The sequence below is a fragment of the Cimex lectularius genome, unplaced genomic scaffold, assembly GCF_000648675.2.
Source record: "Cimex lectularius strain Harlan isolate CLEC.00 unplaced genomic scaffold, Clec_2.1 scaffold100, whole genome shotgun sequence".
NCBI lineage: Eukaryota > Metazoa > Arthropoda > Insecta > Hemiptera > Cimicidae > Cimex > Cimex lectularius.
Genome location: NW_019392663.1, coordinates 287,402 through 305,649, shown reverse-complemented (window position 1 = coordinate 305,649; position 18,248 = coordinate 287,402). Strand labels below are relative to the sequence as shown.

The 18,248-nt window shown below is 29.7% G+C and overlaps 1 protein-coding gene across 6 annotated transcripts in view; it reads right to left on the bottom strand.

The window, feature by feature from the left end:
• Window positions 1-5,137: 5,137 nt before the first annotated feature.
• Window positions 5,138-18,248, bottom strand: part of LOC106672933 (mucin-5AC) — a 287,198-nt gene continuing 274,087 nt past the window's right edge. For 4 of the 6 annotated variants that reach the window (XM_024224975.1, XM_024224973.1, XM_024224974.1 and 1 more), the window contains 12 exons: window positions 16,583-16,877; window positions 15,297-15,477; window positions 13,629-14,551; window positions 13,333-13,553; window positions 13,080-13,259; window positions 12,513-12,616; window positions 10,656-10,820; window positions 10,449-10,595; window positions 9,267-9,341; window positions 8,772-8,926; window positions 5,773-5,980; window positions 5,138-5,585 (listed from right to left, as the gene is read on the bottom strand). In XM_024224975.1, coding sequence (XP_024080743.1) covers window positions 5,812-5,980; window positions 8,772-8,926; window positions 9,267-9,341; window positions 10,449-10,595; window positions 10,656-10,820; window positions 12,513-12,616; window positions 13,080-13,259; window positions 13,333-13,553; window positions 13,629-14,551; window positions 15,297-15,477; window positions 16,583-16,877 — 2,615 coding nt within the window. In that variant the 3' untranslated portion in view covers window positions 5,138-5,585; window positions 5,773-5,811. Of the gene's footprint in view, window positions 5,586-5,772; window positions 5,981-8,740; window positions 8,927-9,266; window positions 9,342-10,448; window positions 10,596-10,655; window positions 10,821-12,512; window positions 12,617-13,079; window positions 13,260-13,332; window positions 13,554-13,628; window positions 14,552-15,296; window positions 15,478-16,582; window positions 16,878-18,248 lie in introns of those variants that run through there. The other 2 variants (XM_024224977.1, XM_024224978.1) reach the window with 2 other exon arrangements.

Here is an 18,248-nt window from a genome sequence, read left to right as displayed (position 1 = left end):
ATATTCAGTGTTGAGCTGCATAGAACAAATTATGGATCCTTAGGGATCATATTTTTTATTCTGGGGCTGTTGAATAAAACAGGAAGTATTGCTGATCCCTTCAATGATCCCATTGCCATATTTAAATCAGCTTGCAGCCCTGGGCTAAAGAGTGTAAAGTCCTTGTTTTAATTATAATTATCTACCACACAATTTTATATTTAGTACTTTTATTCTGCCTTGTCCTTAAATATAGTTCATCTATTTATTTATGTGTTTATTTTGGTTTTGAATGTATTCATTATGAGCAAATGCCTGTGGAACTGTAATATAAAATAAATAAGATTTCTGACTGATTGCTACTTTGGCTTCTACATGGTAGTTCTTTGGCTTCTACATCATTTCAAAAAGACCTGGGGATAACAATATCATAAGACTTAAAGTTGAATAAACATGTCCTCAACATTATCAAGAAAGGAAGCTTTACCAAGTTAAACACTCATTTCTTACACCTTCTCCTGAAATACTTAAAAAATATATGTTACCTATATTTGGCCCTTTTATAGTAATACCCTAATATATCAGAGTAGTTGCTCACAAATTGCCTATTGCAACTACAAAAGATTGGTTTTATTAATTCAGGCATTCCACAGGGGTCCATCTTAGGCCTTCTTCAATTTTCCATGTACAACAGTTCTCTTTTTTACTTTTACTTCCCTTTCATTCCATCGATTAAGAGTTTAGGCTCTTGTTAGTTGGCCGATCTGTCCTTCTGCAGTAATAATTTTAACCCTGAACTTATTCACATACATCAAAAGGGTCTACCCAGAATTTATTATTATATTCAGATTATAATTGAAGAATGTCAAGGTTATGAACACCCTGCTGTCCTCTCAACTGTAGTTTGTATAACTTTCAAATTAAGTTTAGGGATAGGTTCACTACAGTATTTTGAGTGCTCTGGGTCTAAGACTTTGTTATTGTTTGTAAGATTATGAATGTGTAAAAGTAATTATGTATGAAATATCGAATTAGGATGATAAAGCTACGTGTAGGACGGTTAATTGTGAAAATATTATATAGACAACAAAGAATCCAGCATGATGTTTACTTGTTATAAGGGGAAGAGCCAAAAATGACCTTAGCTGTCAGCTGAAAAAAAAGGAAAAAGGATAAAAATGTTTCCTGAATTTTAATGATAATTATAATATTTTTAACCTTAGTGTCTGTTATATACTCTAAATAAGGCACATATAATTTTATGCTTCTTAAATAAATAAAAAATTATGACAAAAACCCACCAATGCTGACTGACCAAAAACAGCATGGATAGGCAGACCACAAAGTTCAGAACGAGTCAAGAGGAACTCTCTTTTGTGGTTCATTTACACTTTTTACCTATGAATTAAGTTTATAAACAATAAGGTGTAGGACTGTGATTAAAACACACTTTACACTTTTCTATTATCTTTTTTTTATTTTAACAATTACAAATAATTAGAATTATGAGACAACAATACAGTTCTTGAGAGACACTGTGAAGACATAAATTTTGCAACATCAAATTTAAAAGTATTTAATAAAATAGTTTTCTATTGCTTTATTTTTTTAAATAAATTTCTATTTTCTATACATGAACAGTATATTAATTTTCCAGTGTTTGGAATGTAAATCACTAAATGTTGCATGGGTGAATATGCACCAGAGTTCATGCAAAAAGAACAAAAAATTAATCATAGGATAAAATAAATAAAATTATTATTCCAGTTCAAAAAATTGAGCGAGGGAAATTTAAGAAATCTTACAACTAAATTGAAAAACAAAAACATTTTTTATCGTTAGTAAGAAAATTAATAATATAGTTCAATAAAACTAGAATATCCAAAACTTAAAAATCTTACAAATTAACTACAATTTGCCTGGTAATATTTCTGGGTTATTGAATAATACTACTTGATTTGTTCAACTATGGAAAATGGTCTTTCTAATCTTAGTATAATGAATAAACGTGCATGAGGTACAATAACAGAAAACACATATACACATTAATAGCCTAAAATAATAGCTTAAACAAATTAATACAAATGCAATTTTTGCTCTCTCTCTTAAAATAAATTGCACGTAAAAAAACCCCACAAATGTAAAATGCCAGCTACATCTAAAAAATAAACATAAAATAATTAATTCTTCGACTCCTTAAAGGATGATAGATAGAAAATATGCTCAATTTGTGGGTATATAAAATTTTGAGCAATAACAGACTCACTCAAGAGTTTTAACAAGTACTATGAGTAAAAATCTACTTTAATAATCACAATTAATTTATGTACAGCATTTGCTTAATATACTTAGGCCAAATACAAGAGATGATTTAAATAATTAATGATTGTTTCTCCAATTCATAATTGTATAAAAATGTTTCCAGGCAAATTCAGTTTTTAATATTAATTATACATTTAAATGAATCGCAGTACCACCACTTCAAGTTACATAAAACAAATCCAGCTTGTAAGGTCATTCCATTGCATTTATTAATGATAATTATGATACTTATTATTGTCAAAAGAATTTTGTTCATAATTAATTTAAAAAATAAATAATTACAAATTACTGTTTTATTTTGTTGTTACCTACACACCAATGAGACCATTATCAATTGTAATAAAGTGAACAATATACCTATTTCCATCTATAATTAATTTTCCAAAATAAATATATTAAAGATTATATCTCTTCATAACTCAAAAATTTAATATTAAGAAGAAATTAGTGGGAAAAAATATAACATGTCCAAATAAAAAAAGTACAAAATCGTCCAGTTTTTTTTATATTATTTGAAACATTTTAATGCATTTTTTGGAGTGTGTGAAACTGTTTTGTTTTTTCTTCAGACATATAAAGAACAATTATTATAATTTGTGTAACAATTATTATAAGTGATTATATATTGTAAAATAAAAAATATAGGGCATGTATTATATAAGATTGTTTTAACAAATGTCTTGAGGCATAATTTCAACCCTTATCGTTTTCCATAAATTGAAATTATTACAAAAAACCCTTTGTTATTTTATAAACAAAAGCAACTGAACTAACTCCAAAAATTTACATTAAAATATCTTAATTAATACACAATTTATAGGATTGGGATATGGACCATTATGATGCTGTCTCTTTGTAACATAAAAAAACCTAGAGCCTTTAGAAGAGATTCTACAAAAACTACTCAACACCTAACAGTAATGTTAATATTGTTACTTCAAAATTTATGAACATCCATTTACATAAATTATATTAAATTTCTTAATAAAAACGACATTTAATACAGAAAAGGGTTGTTTCATGCCATGGGGTCGAAGTACTTCATCAGAACAGCAGAACATTTGTTCTTTAACATGGATAAAATTGTTGTAATATAGAATTGTCCATATATGATTTGAAGGGGAGGTTTTTTTCAAAAACTTACTTAACATCATATGAAATATCTAAGTACATGCATATACAAAACACATGAACATACACACCATTATGACACTGTGTGCCAACTAAACTATGAATCAGCGAATGACATGGAAAAGTAAATGAATTATGCCCGAATTTGAAATCAAGAAAATTATACTACATCAGAATTCCTATTTGCAAATATTGGTAACATTTAAAAATATAAATACATTCATGCATAATTGTTAGACACAGAAGTGAGATCAGAAAAGTCTTGAAAGCTTACTGGCACTACACCTTCCTGTTAGATAAAGGTTTACAGAAATCTTTTAAGCATAACTGCAATTCAACGAATAGGAAACTTTCAAAGGTTTCCATTTTTATGCAAACCTATGTCTTCTTCTTGTATTTTATTTAAATAAATGACTGGTGAAATTACAGTAAGGTACTCAAAAAAAAAAAATATTCCGAAAATAATAATATTTAAGAGTGACAACAAAAACTTAACAAGTTCAGTTTTTAAAATATTTAACAACAATAGATAAAGACAGTCTAAAAAAAATCAATAAAATATTTTCTAATAATTCTATAATAAATCTTTATATATATGTGTACTTATACACACATTTAACAATTTTTTTTTTTTCCATGACATCTTTACATCAGAAATTAAAATTTATAGTCTACTCCAATCTCGAATTTATTGAACCATTTTTGTATTTATTTAAAACGTATAAAAATGAATTATATTTTTCTCAGTAAATGGATAACATGTAAGTTTCAAACATATGGCTTCAAAAATGACATATAATTGATATTTAATTTGTTGTACCTACTAGATTACATATGACTTTATTAATACAATGAAATATTACATTAATGATTGTAAGTATATTAGACATTTTAACATCTACTCTAATAAATACCTTACACATGGTTAAAATAAACACTATTGCTTTCTTTTCAATTTTTTATTATTTCTTAGTACACCAATATTGGTAAAACATTGCAATGTCTTATCTTAGTACCCAAAAACAAGGCACTTGCAAATTTGAAAAAAAAACTGAAATTATGAAATGTTGTATAACTCACACATTATAAAATCAAATTCTAGCCTCTTAATACTGTGCAACCAGCCTTTAAAGCTTCATTTGAAGTTATCAGTTTATGATGAGAACATTTCGGTTGAAATGTTGAATGTTATTGACTTAACTATATATGTAATTGTGTGTGCTGTACAAACATGCAGACAATAACACACTTTAAATGTGATTTTCCATTGCTTTTCATTCTGAGGAAAAATTTATTTGAGCGTTTTTAACCTTTATTAACCTAATTTCTCCTTATAATGATCGACCGTATATATATTTTAATTACATTACACAAAATATTCTCTTAAAAAAGAGTACACTAAATTAATGTACAATAATTGTTATTTAACATTAAAGATTGCATCAACAAATTAAATATTATTTTACAAAAATAGTTATATAAAAATAATTAAGTAATCATATAAAATATTGAGGGTATCTGTAATAGTGACTCAAGAAACAACTTTCTTGACACATTGAGGACTACATTGTTTATTAAAACAAATAATGGTTGTATTTTACCTTTTTTTGTAATGTTTTCAAAAGATGAAAATATATTTTGTCACTTTTTCTGATAATGATAAATAAGTAACAAATTATTATAAAAATAGATGATTATATCTGAACACGACCTTTGAATTTTTTAAAATATTTTAATTCATTTTTGGGAGCTACAAATCATTGTTCAATAATAGCCATTTTTCTATGTATATAATAAAGGATGTAATTTTTAAATCACATATATTAACAGAGATGTGGATCATAAGTTACAAAGTTCAGAAACTAAGTTATATACACAAAGAAAGTTGTTTTGTGATGACATTCTTAGTCAAAAACATTTTATCCCTTCATAAAATTTTGATTATTAAAAACATTGTCTTTTTTCTAAATCTGGAATGCAGACCAACCATCGACGAAGTTTCGAAATAGTAAAGAATTAAATTAAGCATCAGACTTACAGTCTTTCGATTTGTTTACGCAATTACACACACAACCAACTGATCACCATGCATTAATTTGTATTTATTAAAATATTTCAAATGCAGTTTCTTTTGACCTTGTGCTTTCTAAGCCCTGGAAAGAATAAAAACAGCATAAGCAATTTTTTATTTTATACATAATCAATCATAATTATTTTGAAAGTAGGTTTAAAAAGTTCAGTTTTTCCATCAATTCATTCTCTATGAATGATAAAATTGGCATTTTTTCTATTTTTGCTTATAATTTGTTTCACGGAGAAAATGAAAAATTGTAAACTTGCCTTCTGATACAAACTGCAAACATTTTTCTCAGCCATCCTTTAAGAATTTCGCTGAGTCGAATTTGGGGTAGTTAAATTGACACCTTTTCCAGAAGATGGTTCAGTTCCTTCCATTTTGGCAGAATCTGTTTTGGGTTTACGGATTTCAGCATCTGGAGGTCTATGAGATTTCATATGTGCACTTCTACTCTTAACTTTGTTAAAAATTCTGAAAAAAAATTTCGATCATCAGATATTAATTAATAGTACTATTTTATTCTTATTACTAGGCTGTTACAAAAGTCCTTGTGTGTAAAAATGTCTTATTCAAACAATATAAATCACTTTAATTCTTAAAATATAAATTATTGTTTTTCACTACTTTTACTCTGCTTTCAGCCAGCGAGTGGATTTTGTAACTACTCGCTTGGTTTCAAGGAAAAAATCTACTTTTATAACTGGATCCTTTACCAAAATATGCCGTATTACAACAAACTGTTTAGACAAAGAAGGATCTAATTTTGGCCATACTTTGTAGACACATTCTACAAATTATAAATAAGATAGTAGCTCAAGAAGAGTGGCGTTTGAAGCAAGAATTATGGCCAATAATCCGAGATTGGTGGTTTATTGGCCAACTGATCCTAGGCTATACTCTCCAATAATTCAGACAAGTGAAGGACACCTGATGAAGGCGTATCACGAAAGCTTGTATTTCCGCTACTATAATGATAGTAATCCAGTAAATAAATTTCTTCAATTTTTTAATTTTGTTCTGTTTTCCTTCTTATAATTACAGCATCAAATGGGATGTAAAAATGAATAATTGGCTTTTTTTTCAAGCGGCAGGACTTCTATAGAAATTAGTATTTAAGTGAAAATAAATAAATTCAATTTACAAGGGGTGGCTACAACTGTGGGATCATTTTAATGAAACTTTCTTCTGTAATGCATATTTGGTCAAAAAATATTAGACACGTGTCTGAGTGTTCTTGCCAATGTGCCTATTTAAATAAGGTTTTCTGTTTTTGTTATGATTGTACTTCAAAGTGATATATTAGCCAATTTATTTTAACCTAGAATAAGAAAAGAATATACAGGATTGTATTACATGACATTAGATATATAACATATTACAAAAACGAAAATATATTCTCAGCATAATTTAAAAAATGTGTTTTTGAAAAACAAAAAGCAATCCTAATTCATTTTAAGCATCCTTTAAAGTTAGCAAATACAAATTTTCGTAGTAAAGAAAAAATATATATTTTTAGGCTCGATTAGCAGCAAAAGGCATTCCAATGAAAAATACATAACTCCCTTGGATTTTGTCTAAATCCAACAGTATTGTAACCCCTGGAAAGCTGAATTTCTCTATTAAATTTTTGTAAACTATGCCAATAATGTTTAGGTTTTATGTCAGTATAAGTTAGAAAAACAAAGATAAAATTAGCCAAAAATTTTCAAATGTTGTATTTTGTATCTATGGTTCTGATTTATTTACAGAATCTAGATTTATGTCATGTCATCATGTGTAGCTTATAGTTCTAAAGGCTTGCACTGTTTCATGTAGATCAGGGGAGTAGTTTCAAAGTTATCCCAATTTTTGTGACCTTCCAAAAATAATCAGAGGGATTTGAAAGGCAAAAAATTATTTGTCGATTTTCTCAAAAATTTGTATTCAGGGGTTTTTCAGTGCAAAAAATGAATATCAAATTTGCCTTTTGCCAAAAAATAATTTTAACAACAATCTTTGGTACCAATTAATTATTCTTTTTATCTAAGGTTTTGGTTGATATGAAAAACTAGTGTCATAAGCTGGATTCGAACCCACGACCTTCGCTCAATACACTGCTGCTCTAACCACTTGAGTTATATTATAATTGGAATAATTAATATGGTCAATTATGACTACTAAGCAAATATGGATTAATGTTTGGCTTATTATATATTTCAGATCAGCAGATTATATATTTCAATATCTAAAATACTCCAATGACTAGCTGTAAAATACAATTTGACCTTTGAAAAAAAAAAAAAAAAAATTGACTGATGTATAATAATGTTAAATTACATGAACTACAAAAACAGAAACCAATATTTAAAAAAAATATTTAAGTTGCTTAAAATATTTATTTACTAGGCTTCGAGGGCTCATTGGCAAGATCATATTTTTCAAAAAACGTTTTAAAATTAGTGATTAATTAGTATTAGTTAGTGTCCGTCTTGCTAGTCAATTAAATTACTTTAATATTTTAAACTAAAACGTATTATTTACGGCTATATGCAGAGAACAAAAATAAATTGGTTGAAATTATAGATAAAATAAAAAATGACATCTGTCATAATTAATTAATTAAAATAAATTGTTTATAAATTATATCACAAACAAATTTTAATGTAAATTTTTTATAGTAGCTAATCAATTAACAATGGATGATTAACTATCATCAAAGTTAAAGCAATTTAATATTCAAGAACAGCCACTTTGGTCAAGATTTCTAACATTTCAATGTGTATTTTAAAAAAAGAAATACAGAAAGTTAAAGACTGAATTTAACATAACATAAAGTTAAATACATTAATATCAACATTACATAAATCATGCGGTTTTATAGCAGATTTTATGTAAATTATGATGCTCAATTATTATTTTATATTTAATCACAATTAATTATAAATCTATCGAGTGGGTTAAACAAAAATGTTAATATTTATTTAAATATTAGTATTCTGTACATGCACAAAAATTCATTAAGAGTTAAGGCTTTTCTCTTCACATTGATTCTGAAAGTATTATTTTGTTGAATTAATTTTTAAAACATTTCACACTATGCTAAAATAAGATGTTAAATAAAGCTAATTTTGTATGAGCAAGTCCTCTCACCAGGCAGTTAGTATTCATGCTAAATTCAAGTGTTTATTTTCCAGAAGTTTCCAACACTTTGTAAAATGTGGGAAGAATGAAAAAATCTAACCGAAACAGTACCTGGTGGTGAGGCTCTAGTGGACACACTTACTTCCCACAAATCTTGCATGGAAATTCCTCTGACGGCTCGCAATTGTTCTGCTGGCCAGTGTTTGCGCTCCTTTTATCAGGCGTAGGACTTCTTCCACTTGTACCTCCGACATGAATTCTAATGTGACCATTAAGGGCAGCACGGGAATTAAAACTCTGGAACAAAATTGAACCGTTTGGTTATACACAAAATTTATAAATTTTTGTAAATTATAAATCCTCATTGATAAAATATTTCATTTATAACAACTTTTTAGATTTTTAAAATTAATGTTCGTATAGGAGTCTGAATTTGCCCATCAAAATTATTTTTACAAAAATTGAAGCCAAACAAATTTACTAATTCTAGTTTTACACACTAAGTGATGATGATACTAATAGGTTATGAAACATTTAAGATCATGTTATTCAATAGTGTTACAATGGTGTAAAATGACTTAATCTTTTAATTCCTATTTTTTTTTTCAAATGGATTATCACTACTAATTCTACTTACTGCAGAGCAATCAGCATATTCACATACAAATAATCGACTTTCGGAACTTGTCGATACTAGTTCTGCATCATTAACCTAAAAGGAAATGGAAATAAAATATCATGAAAGAAATTATAACTTAAAATACTAAAATTTGGCTCAGTTTTCATTCAAAGTTTATTTGCATTAGTATATAGAATTCATGTTTCTTGTGCTTTTTACCAACAAGTTTGTAAATTTAGTTTTTTTACAAATTTTAAATTCAGCAATTGAAAACTCTTTTCAATGCTTTTTTTTTATTTCCAAAAATGAATAGTTCAAGTGCTGCAAGTAGATTTATGATTAAAACCATAGATAGTTGAAAAAATCCATAAAATGTTGAATATCTGCAAAAGGGGACCATGGTTCATACGAAATTTTTGTTTGTTTTTGAGGTGTACACACAACTGATGAACTTCAGTCCTTTTTAAATTAAATTTAAAATTTACAAAGGACTGAACACCACACTCACTCCACCATTTGTCATTTCTACTGATGAACTTTGTCATAAGTGTAGTGGATCACCCTGTATAATGTATGTCTATATTAAAATATATTGTATATATAAGCACTTAAACAGTACAGTTATTAAATTCACTAATTTCGTGGTCCGCTTGACCAATTAATATATTACAATTAATTAAGGTTTTTAGTTGAGATAAAAAAGTCAATGGCACGAGCGAGATTCGAACCCACGATCTTTGGCTTGATACGCCGCTGCTCTACCTCTTGAGCTATCGTGACCTCGATCCACTTGGACACTAACTTCCCATCTCAACCGCACCTTTTGAATTTTCCCCCCTTTTTGCCATTTTTCAAATGTGTAATCGGGTTGGATTCTCGACGACAAATGAAATGGGCACGGAGAGCTTTAGTGAAGTATACTTCATTTTTGATCATTAAATTCACTAATTTCGTGGTCCGCTTGACCAATTAATATATTACAATTAATTAAGGTTTTTAGTTGAGATAAAAAGTAGTATCAAGCCGAAGATCGTAGGTTCAAATCCCGCTCGTGCCATTGACTTTTTTATCTCAACTAAAAACCTTAATTAATTGTAGTACAGTTATTGTTGAATATGTGTTGATAATATGATGGCGAATGTTTTATCAGTATTAAATTTAAAAGAAAAATAAGTAAAATGCAGAAATAAACATACTTACATTAATCTCTGATTTAGGAACTTCTATTTCACGTTCACTGTCACGAAACCTTCTTCTAACCATTCTTAATTTTTTGTAATCCTCTGGGCACACCTTCTTCCAAATGTAATAAAATTGAACACATTGTGGGACAGTTTTTGAACCAATCTAAATGACAAAGATATTGCAGTAAATTACATTGGTTTGAACACCGACAAAACTCATTACCTCCTGTGCAATTAGAATGAAATCTTTATCAAATTTGAAAACGGCTTGGTGAAAAGCTTCCATTTCATTTGATGTCCATCTTTCACTATCTGCATACTCGAATGACAATAGTGGATGATCAGCTGGCAAACACGGTGTCGGTTGCATAAGTTTAAGCATCGCTTCCTGTGAAATATTGTAATTTGGTTTAAATTATATTATAACATAACAAATAAATATCATAAATTAATAAAGTCAAGGAAAGAGAACTTCAGACACCTTGAGAAATAATTTAAGGAAGCAAAATAAAACTCTTTTAGTAGTTACAGTAGTAAAATAAGTCTGCATACACCCTAAAAAATGATTTTTTCCTTTTTAATATAAAAATAAATTATTTATTACTTATTATAAAACTAAGAAAAATTGTATGTTTATGTATGTTAAATCATGTATTATTTTTTGTTTTGAAGAATAGATACTAAATTTTAAAACATTTAACGATGATAATTAAATTGTTTATGTACAATAAGTTGGAATATATCTTTGGTTTAATTCCTTTTTAACAACAACAAAAAATTCTTATCTCCTTTTATTTAAAATTAAGTGTGGAATACTTAAGAATCAATTGTGCGAGGCATGTCATAAATATTTTATTACAATGGAGGTATTGGATGAATTTAGGTGGTTGATAGTGTACCACCATAATCTTTGAAAAACTATGAGTCAAATTGCAAAAATTGTTTGACCATCTGTACAAACTATAATCTGTAAAAACAAAACTAATGCCAAAATGGTTTAGGTGTTGACATGGTGCTTATCACTCCCCACATTAAGGTAAAGGTCTAGGGTTCGAATCCAGCGGCCCTGCAATCAGTACCTGTACCCTGAGGGTTCATATAACCTAGTAGATGAAATACTCTCATTTAGAAAAAAAAAGTCACTTTAAGCACCAATCAGGGTGAAAGAAAGTGAGAGACCTCAGGAGAGAGTAATTGTTCAATATGTGTACTGTTAGTCTTCTACTAGTGCCCTGCACTAGCTGGAGATCATAATACTATAAAAAATGTGCTTAGTTAATTATAACCTTCATGTTATTTCCAGACTTAAGAATAATTTTAAAAAAAGTTTTGCATTTTGTGCAAATTTGATACATATGTATTGTTTAACATTATATAAAAATTATTTTCTCAACCCTTTATCTTACCATTAAATTAAACCTCTCCTTGAAGTACGCAGAATTTTTTATTAAGTAGGTGTACTAAATAGTTGTATTGTTAAAATGTTCAGAAAAAATTGAATATTATGTTTCTTAGAATGCAGCAAAATTCATCCACAAAAATTTTCTTAAGGTATTATAAAATAATTTATTGCTGGTATTGCCTATTTTGTTCTGAGGAGTGATGAACATATAATTTGATCCTTACTGATCGTCATAGTCTGCCTATCCTCAGTAAGGATCAAATTACAATAATATTAATTTTTAAGTTCCTCACTGAAGATGACACAATGCCAAAATGTGTTTGGGAAAATCAAAAACCCGTTTGTGGAGACTGTAAGTGACCCTGTGCCAGTTCAACACGAATATTAATTTTACCGATTGTTTTAAAAGGTTATCTATTAGTTTAATTATCGCATTAAATTTAAATATTAACCGTCAAGCGTTTTTTCTTACGTCTTGTTAAGTTCGCAAAACTGGACGTTCTAGACTTTTTCTATTCTAAAAATTAACTTCAAGGAATGGATGGACAGGTGACAGTAGAGTGTTAATATGCAATCATCCTTCAACCATCCTTTGAGGAAAAACAGAGTTTAACTTTGCACCCTACACGATCGCTTGATAGTTAAATAGATTTTATTTATTATATTGGAAATACATACATGTATTTTTCCGTGACATAAATGTAAAACATGTAAAGCATATTCCTTATTCCTTCCTCCACCAGGGACTGCAGCGCAACATGCAAACTCCAAATACATGTCAACTAAAACAAAAATAAGTTTTTTGAAAAATCAATCTTCACATTTAACAGTCACAGTTAATAAAACTTGCTTATCATATGTATTTAGATATTTAAATAATATTTCATTTTATGCTATTTATTTTACTTAGGTTATCACTAATTAAATTAATATTTTGTAAAAAAAAGTAAAAATATTTTTGGTGATTTAAAGTTCATCATCCTATCTCACTTAAAAATGTTTAAGCAATGAAAATTATATAAAATGGATGTGTCTTAACTACAAGTTGGAGCAATAGTGCTATCAAAAATGATTTTTATTTTATTTTATTTCTGGCTACCATGCCCTAAATTAGTACATATATAAAAATATTTTGATTCATTACTAATTTTTTCTACTTGATAAGCATCTGAATAATAAAACATTGAATATCCTTGTCAAGAATGTATTGAAGTTAAAAAGTTTTAATTGTTGAAAAACACCTACTTTCAGAATCATTTGACATTTCATTGAGAGAAGATTCCCAAAGGAGTTGATCTTCAGCAAATCCTGCATCCAGTTGGCTATTTTTTAAGCATGGAGGAATGCTACATTGGTATTCTGGACCAATATTAATATGAGGTACAGAATCACTCTCATACAACAATTCCTTCACATCAGCTTCTTCTATTTGCCAAAGAAAAAAATTTAGTATATATAAAAAAAAATTAATTGAACTTAACTATTGAATTAAAATTACCTTTTACTGTCGATGGACATGGCGAAGTTGCAATAGTTTGCCAGTAAAGGCCTTGCCCGTAACGGGTAGGTGGTAAAAGAGGCGTTGGTGTATAAGGAAGTTGTTCATTTGGTTCACTTTTCCTGACTTTTCTTAAGCGAGAATGATATGGTGGTTTTGAAAAAGCAGGGTTTTCAAGGCGCAATCTCTTTCTAGCCATACGTAGAGGGCTGGTAGGAATACTGAAATTAAACCAATATAGGAAATATATTTTCAAGCATGAGTATGAAACTTATTGTTTTTAATTAAAAGTATACCTTGGACTTAAAAATACATCTTCTTCTATGGCATCTTCCTTATTGTTCTCTAATAGAATACCATTGGCTTTATATAGCTTATTGCTATTTATTGACTTGGCCGGAATAGTTATAGCTTTAAGTAATTTTGATTTGTTATCAGGAGATGTAATATTTTCAGCTTTACGCTTGGTGTTAAGGTAGATGGTAGTTCCATTGATTAAGCCTGTTTTCATCGATTGAAAACAAGATGTTTGAATTAATTTCAATTCACCATTACGATCTAGTACAATCCCTGTCACACCTTGAGTTCCAGCAGAACCAAAGTCGAAGGTACCATTATGTAAAAGTTTAAAAGTGTGAAAATCAAATTTTTTACGCGAAGCAAAGTCCTTAGGGCTGCTTGATAATAATGGGTCGTCAGAATTTGGCATCATTTGTGATTGTAATGGATGGTGAGGAAGAGGGGAAGTTGATGGGGCTGAAGTCGAAAGGGGTGAAGAAACAGGTGTCGGAGATTGAGGCGGTGGCGATGGGTAGTTGTGCTGTGGAAGTACTTCATTAAGAGCAGCCTCCACTGCTGCAGAACTTGACATAGTCGTTGTATAAAATGCAGCTGATAAAGGTGAAGAAACATTGCCAGGGATTACTGGTTGCATCGGTGGAAAAGATGGTGAATGCCCTTCTTGACTTGCTGGAGGTGTTGGATAAGTAAAGCAAGGAGAAGGAAGGGGCGATGTAACATATGGCGATTGAACCGGAAGCGCCGAATCATTATTCGTATGTTGTGAATGTGTGTAAGCAAAATCTGCTAAACTAATTGGCAACGGAGAATCTAATACACTTTGAAGATCTTGATGACGTTGGAATGACTGAGGGCTCGAGAGGCTTTCTGTTGGGCTTGTATATCCCTCCAATGATGCAATATCGTGTAATGTGGCAGCCTGCAAGTACAGTAAAAACAAACTTTCGGTATAACATAGATGGTTTATTTATTTTTAGACCCCTTAGTTCATTTTATATCAATAAATCTACTTTAATTTAATATTTACGTTCATTAGCAAGGTCTTTACAATGTAAGATTAATAATTAATACATCTTGTTTGATCAGAATAGAAATAAATGAATAGTTGTATGGTAGAGTATCTAATTCCACAAATCAAATATTTTTTGAACTGGTCGAAACTTTACAAGGTATTAAATTCACTAATTTCGTGGTCCGCTTGAACAATTAATTTATTACAATTAATTAAGGTTTTTAGTTGAGATAAAAAAGTCAATGGCACGAGCGGGATTCGAACCCACAATCTTTGGCTTGATACGCCGCTGCTCTACCACTTGAGCTATCGTGACCTCGACTCACTCAGACACCCACTTCCCATCTCAACCGTTTTGAATTTCACGAGAATCCAATCCGATTACACGACATTTGAAAAATGGCAAAAAGGAGGGAAAATTCATAAGGTGGGGTTGAGATAGGAAGTTGATGTCCGAGTGGATCGAGGTCACGATAGCTCAGGTGGTAGAGTAGCGGCGTATCTAGCCGAAGATCGTGGGTTCGAATCCCGCTCATGCCATTGACTTTTTTATCTCAACTAAAAACCTTAATTAATTGTAATTTATAATGTATGTCTATTGTCGCTAGTTTTTTTGTTGTTGGACAAACTGAATACCATTTAATCATCTTACCTGAATTGATTCAGCCAACTGGCTTGGATCCACTCCCTGTAAAATCATAGATTCTTGTACTGAGTCCACCTGCTGAAAAACATCATCTTGCAGTGTGGGGGAAAAATAACCAGCATCTTCACTGTACACTCCTAGTGAATAAGTTGGGTCAGTCGATAGATTTAATTGAAGTTGCCTAGAACTAACATTAAAAGCATTTATTATAACATTATAATTTTAAATATATTTCAAGGACAGTGTGGGGTTAGTGGTATAAAAATGGCTGCAGAATATTCAGTTTCACAAAATAATTTTTCTAACATGCTAAATGAGTTATTGTGTAAATTTAGATTAATTTTAATTTATTATTAAAAAAATGCCTTGTGAAGGTAATATTGTAAATGAATAAGAACTTATACAATTACAAAACAACTCTGTTTACTATTCACAAATTAATACAATTACAATGAATCCCCCCCCCCCAATAATTTATGACAATAAAGTAGACTCTTGTTATCTGCGCTTTCATTATCCGTGCTTTAATTCATCTGTAATTAAAAACTCACTATTGAAGAATTGCAAGAACTCATCAACTCGACCACCAATGAGGAAACAGGAATGAAGAATGGACAAATTTATAGAAATCTTGCGATTAGCTCAAAAGTTGAAAAATAAAATTGTAGAATATGATTCAATAAGGGAATGAATAATCAACATAACACGTCTGCTAATTCGAGCAACGGACCCTCTCCAACAAAATTTCCAGAGTTAAAAAACCAGACCTAAGCAGACAGAGCAGCCTCCTACAACAATGTTCTTTGAAAAAGCTGAAAGAGCTAACTACTGACTCATCAGCATCTACTTCTAAAAGTGGAATTTAATTTAAATTTTTTATAAACTTTATCTTTTTTAGATGTTAATAATTTTTTCTCATTTGCTTTCATGTTGTGCCTGATGTATGTATGTATTGTTTTCCTGCATGGAATATTATTTACATATATTACTGTATATTATATTTTTCTTGTTGAAAAAATCTTAAATATTTTTATGTGTAAGTTCATACATAACATTGCCATGATATAGAAAGTGTGTGGTATGCAGATAGAAAAGAAAATGCTTGGAAGCCTGAAAGTCGAGATGATTCTTATTAACCATGGTGATGCTTGTTATACGTCCCCTATGGATAACGAGTGTCTTCTGTATATACTGAAAGGTATATTGGGAAAATGTGGTTTTCAGTGATTTTTGTGTATACAACGATAAAACTCAAATATCACTAGTTAAAAAAATGTTAATAGTAAACTAACGTTTCATTAATTGATGGTTGCATTATTCCTGGATCAGAACTCGCCCTTTTGACACTTAATTTGGGCGCTTTTTTCAATATCGGGTGGTCAACGCTTGGCTTTTGCACTGCTCCGTCCAGTTTTCTTCCACATTCGTTACTATCTAATGAGGTGGTCTCAATTGATTTTTCTAGTATCCTTTCTTTAGAAGAAAGAGAAGGTGTAGGAACAAGGAAGGAAGAATTTTTTGTGTTTGATTCCGCATCAGTTGAATTACCGTTACACAAGCTCGTATTTTCAGTACCATGTTTTTCATCTATAACAAAAAAATGTACTTTATAAAACAATTATAACATAAAATCAGGCTATTAAGCAGAACATAGAAAAATTAGGTTAACAGACTGTATTTATAGGAAAAAATAAAACAAAAATACAAGTATTAGGATCAAGCTAATGTTAAGTAATAGAATACAGTAATTTTTACTACTTAATTGGTATATCTAATTTGAGAATAATGACTCATTTTTTCTAATAGTTTATGAGTTAAATTTGGAAAAAGTTAATATGCAATATCAGCTATAATAAATTTGCTTTAGATCAAGTATAAGAAAGACCTTAAAACCTGATCACCATAAAAATCTAATAAAAAATATGATTAAAAGGAAAAGTGTCTCCCGCTTGATTGGCAGTGAAGTTCCTAGGATTCTAGGATTTGAGTCGTTGAAGAGGGATGATCCTTATTCAATTAAGAATAGGGAATGCGAGATTGACACAAGGTCACATAATTTGAAAAAAGGTTGCTCGATGTATCCCACATAATTAAAGAAAATTGTTCCTTTGGTCCATATAGGGAGACAGTAGAAATGCCACACAATATGAGAATTGTGTTTAAGCTATGTTTTGGTTCCATGCTATGATTTTTTGAGAAAACAGCTGTTTTATTGTATGTAGTACTTGGTCGATATTTTATTTTGTATATATTAAGAGTGAATATATTTATTGGAGTAAATGTGTTGTGTGAGGGACCCTTTGGTGGAATAGGAACTTCAAGTGGATTAGTTATATAGTATGTTTAAAAGGCATTGGAGGAATATGGAGCACTCCACCATCCTACTTGAGTGAATGGTATGTAAATAATTGGAATGCTACCGGATTTGAGAAAAGTGCTTGAGTACGGCATCAAATCTTGGGGTCCCCTGTTCTGATTTTGGAAGAAACTGTTCTGTTTTATTGTATCTCATTTTGGGTGTATTGAGAGTGAATGTGTATTAGAGAGCTGTTGGAAAAATTTTGGGTGACTTTGGTGGCTGGTTTGATAAGACAGAGGACTGAACTCGGACGAAATACCGAGTACTGTGGGTAATCTCCTAGCTTTCCGCAACAAGTCATAAGGTGCACATGGTATGCATGTACATATATGTGCAGAATTGAGCTTGTAAAAATCAATTAATCAATCATTCAAGTACAATGTTAATTAAATCAGGTAGATTAAAGGAAGTACTCCAAGTAATATTTCCAAACATTATAGTGTAATTGATAAACAACTTCAGTGTATAAAACTTTGTAATTTATTATTTCTAGTATGTAACCCTATTATTATTTTAAACTACCTAGAATCCATGATAAATGAAACATACCAATAAATTAATGAAATAATCAAAATGCTCCAAGGTAGATTTGAGATTTA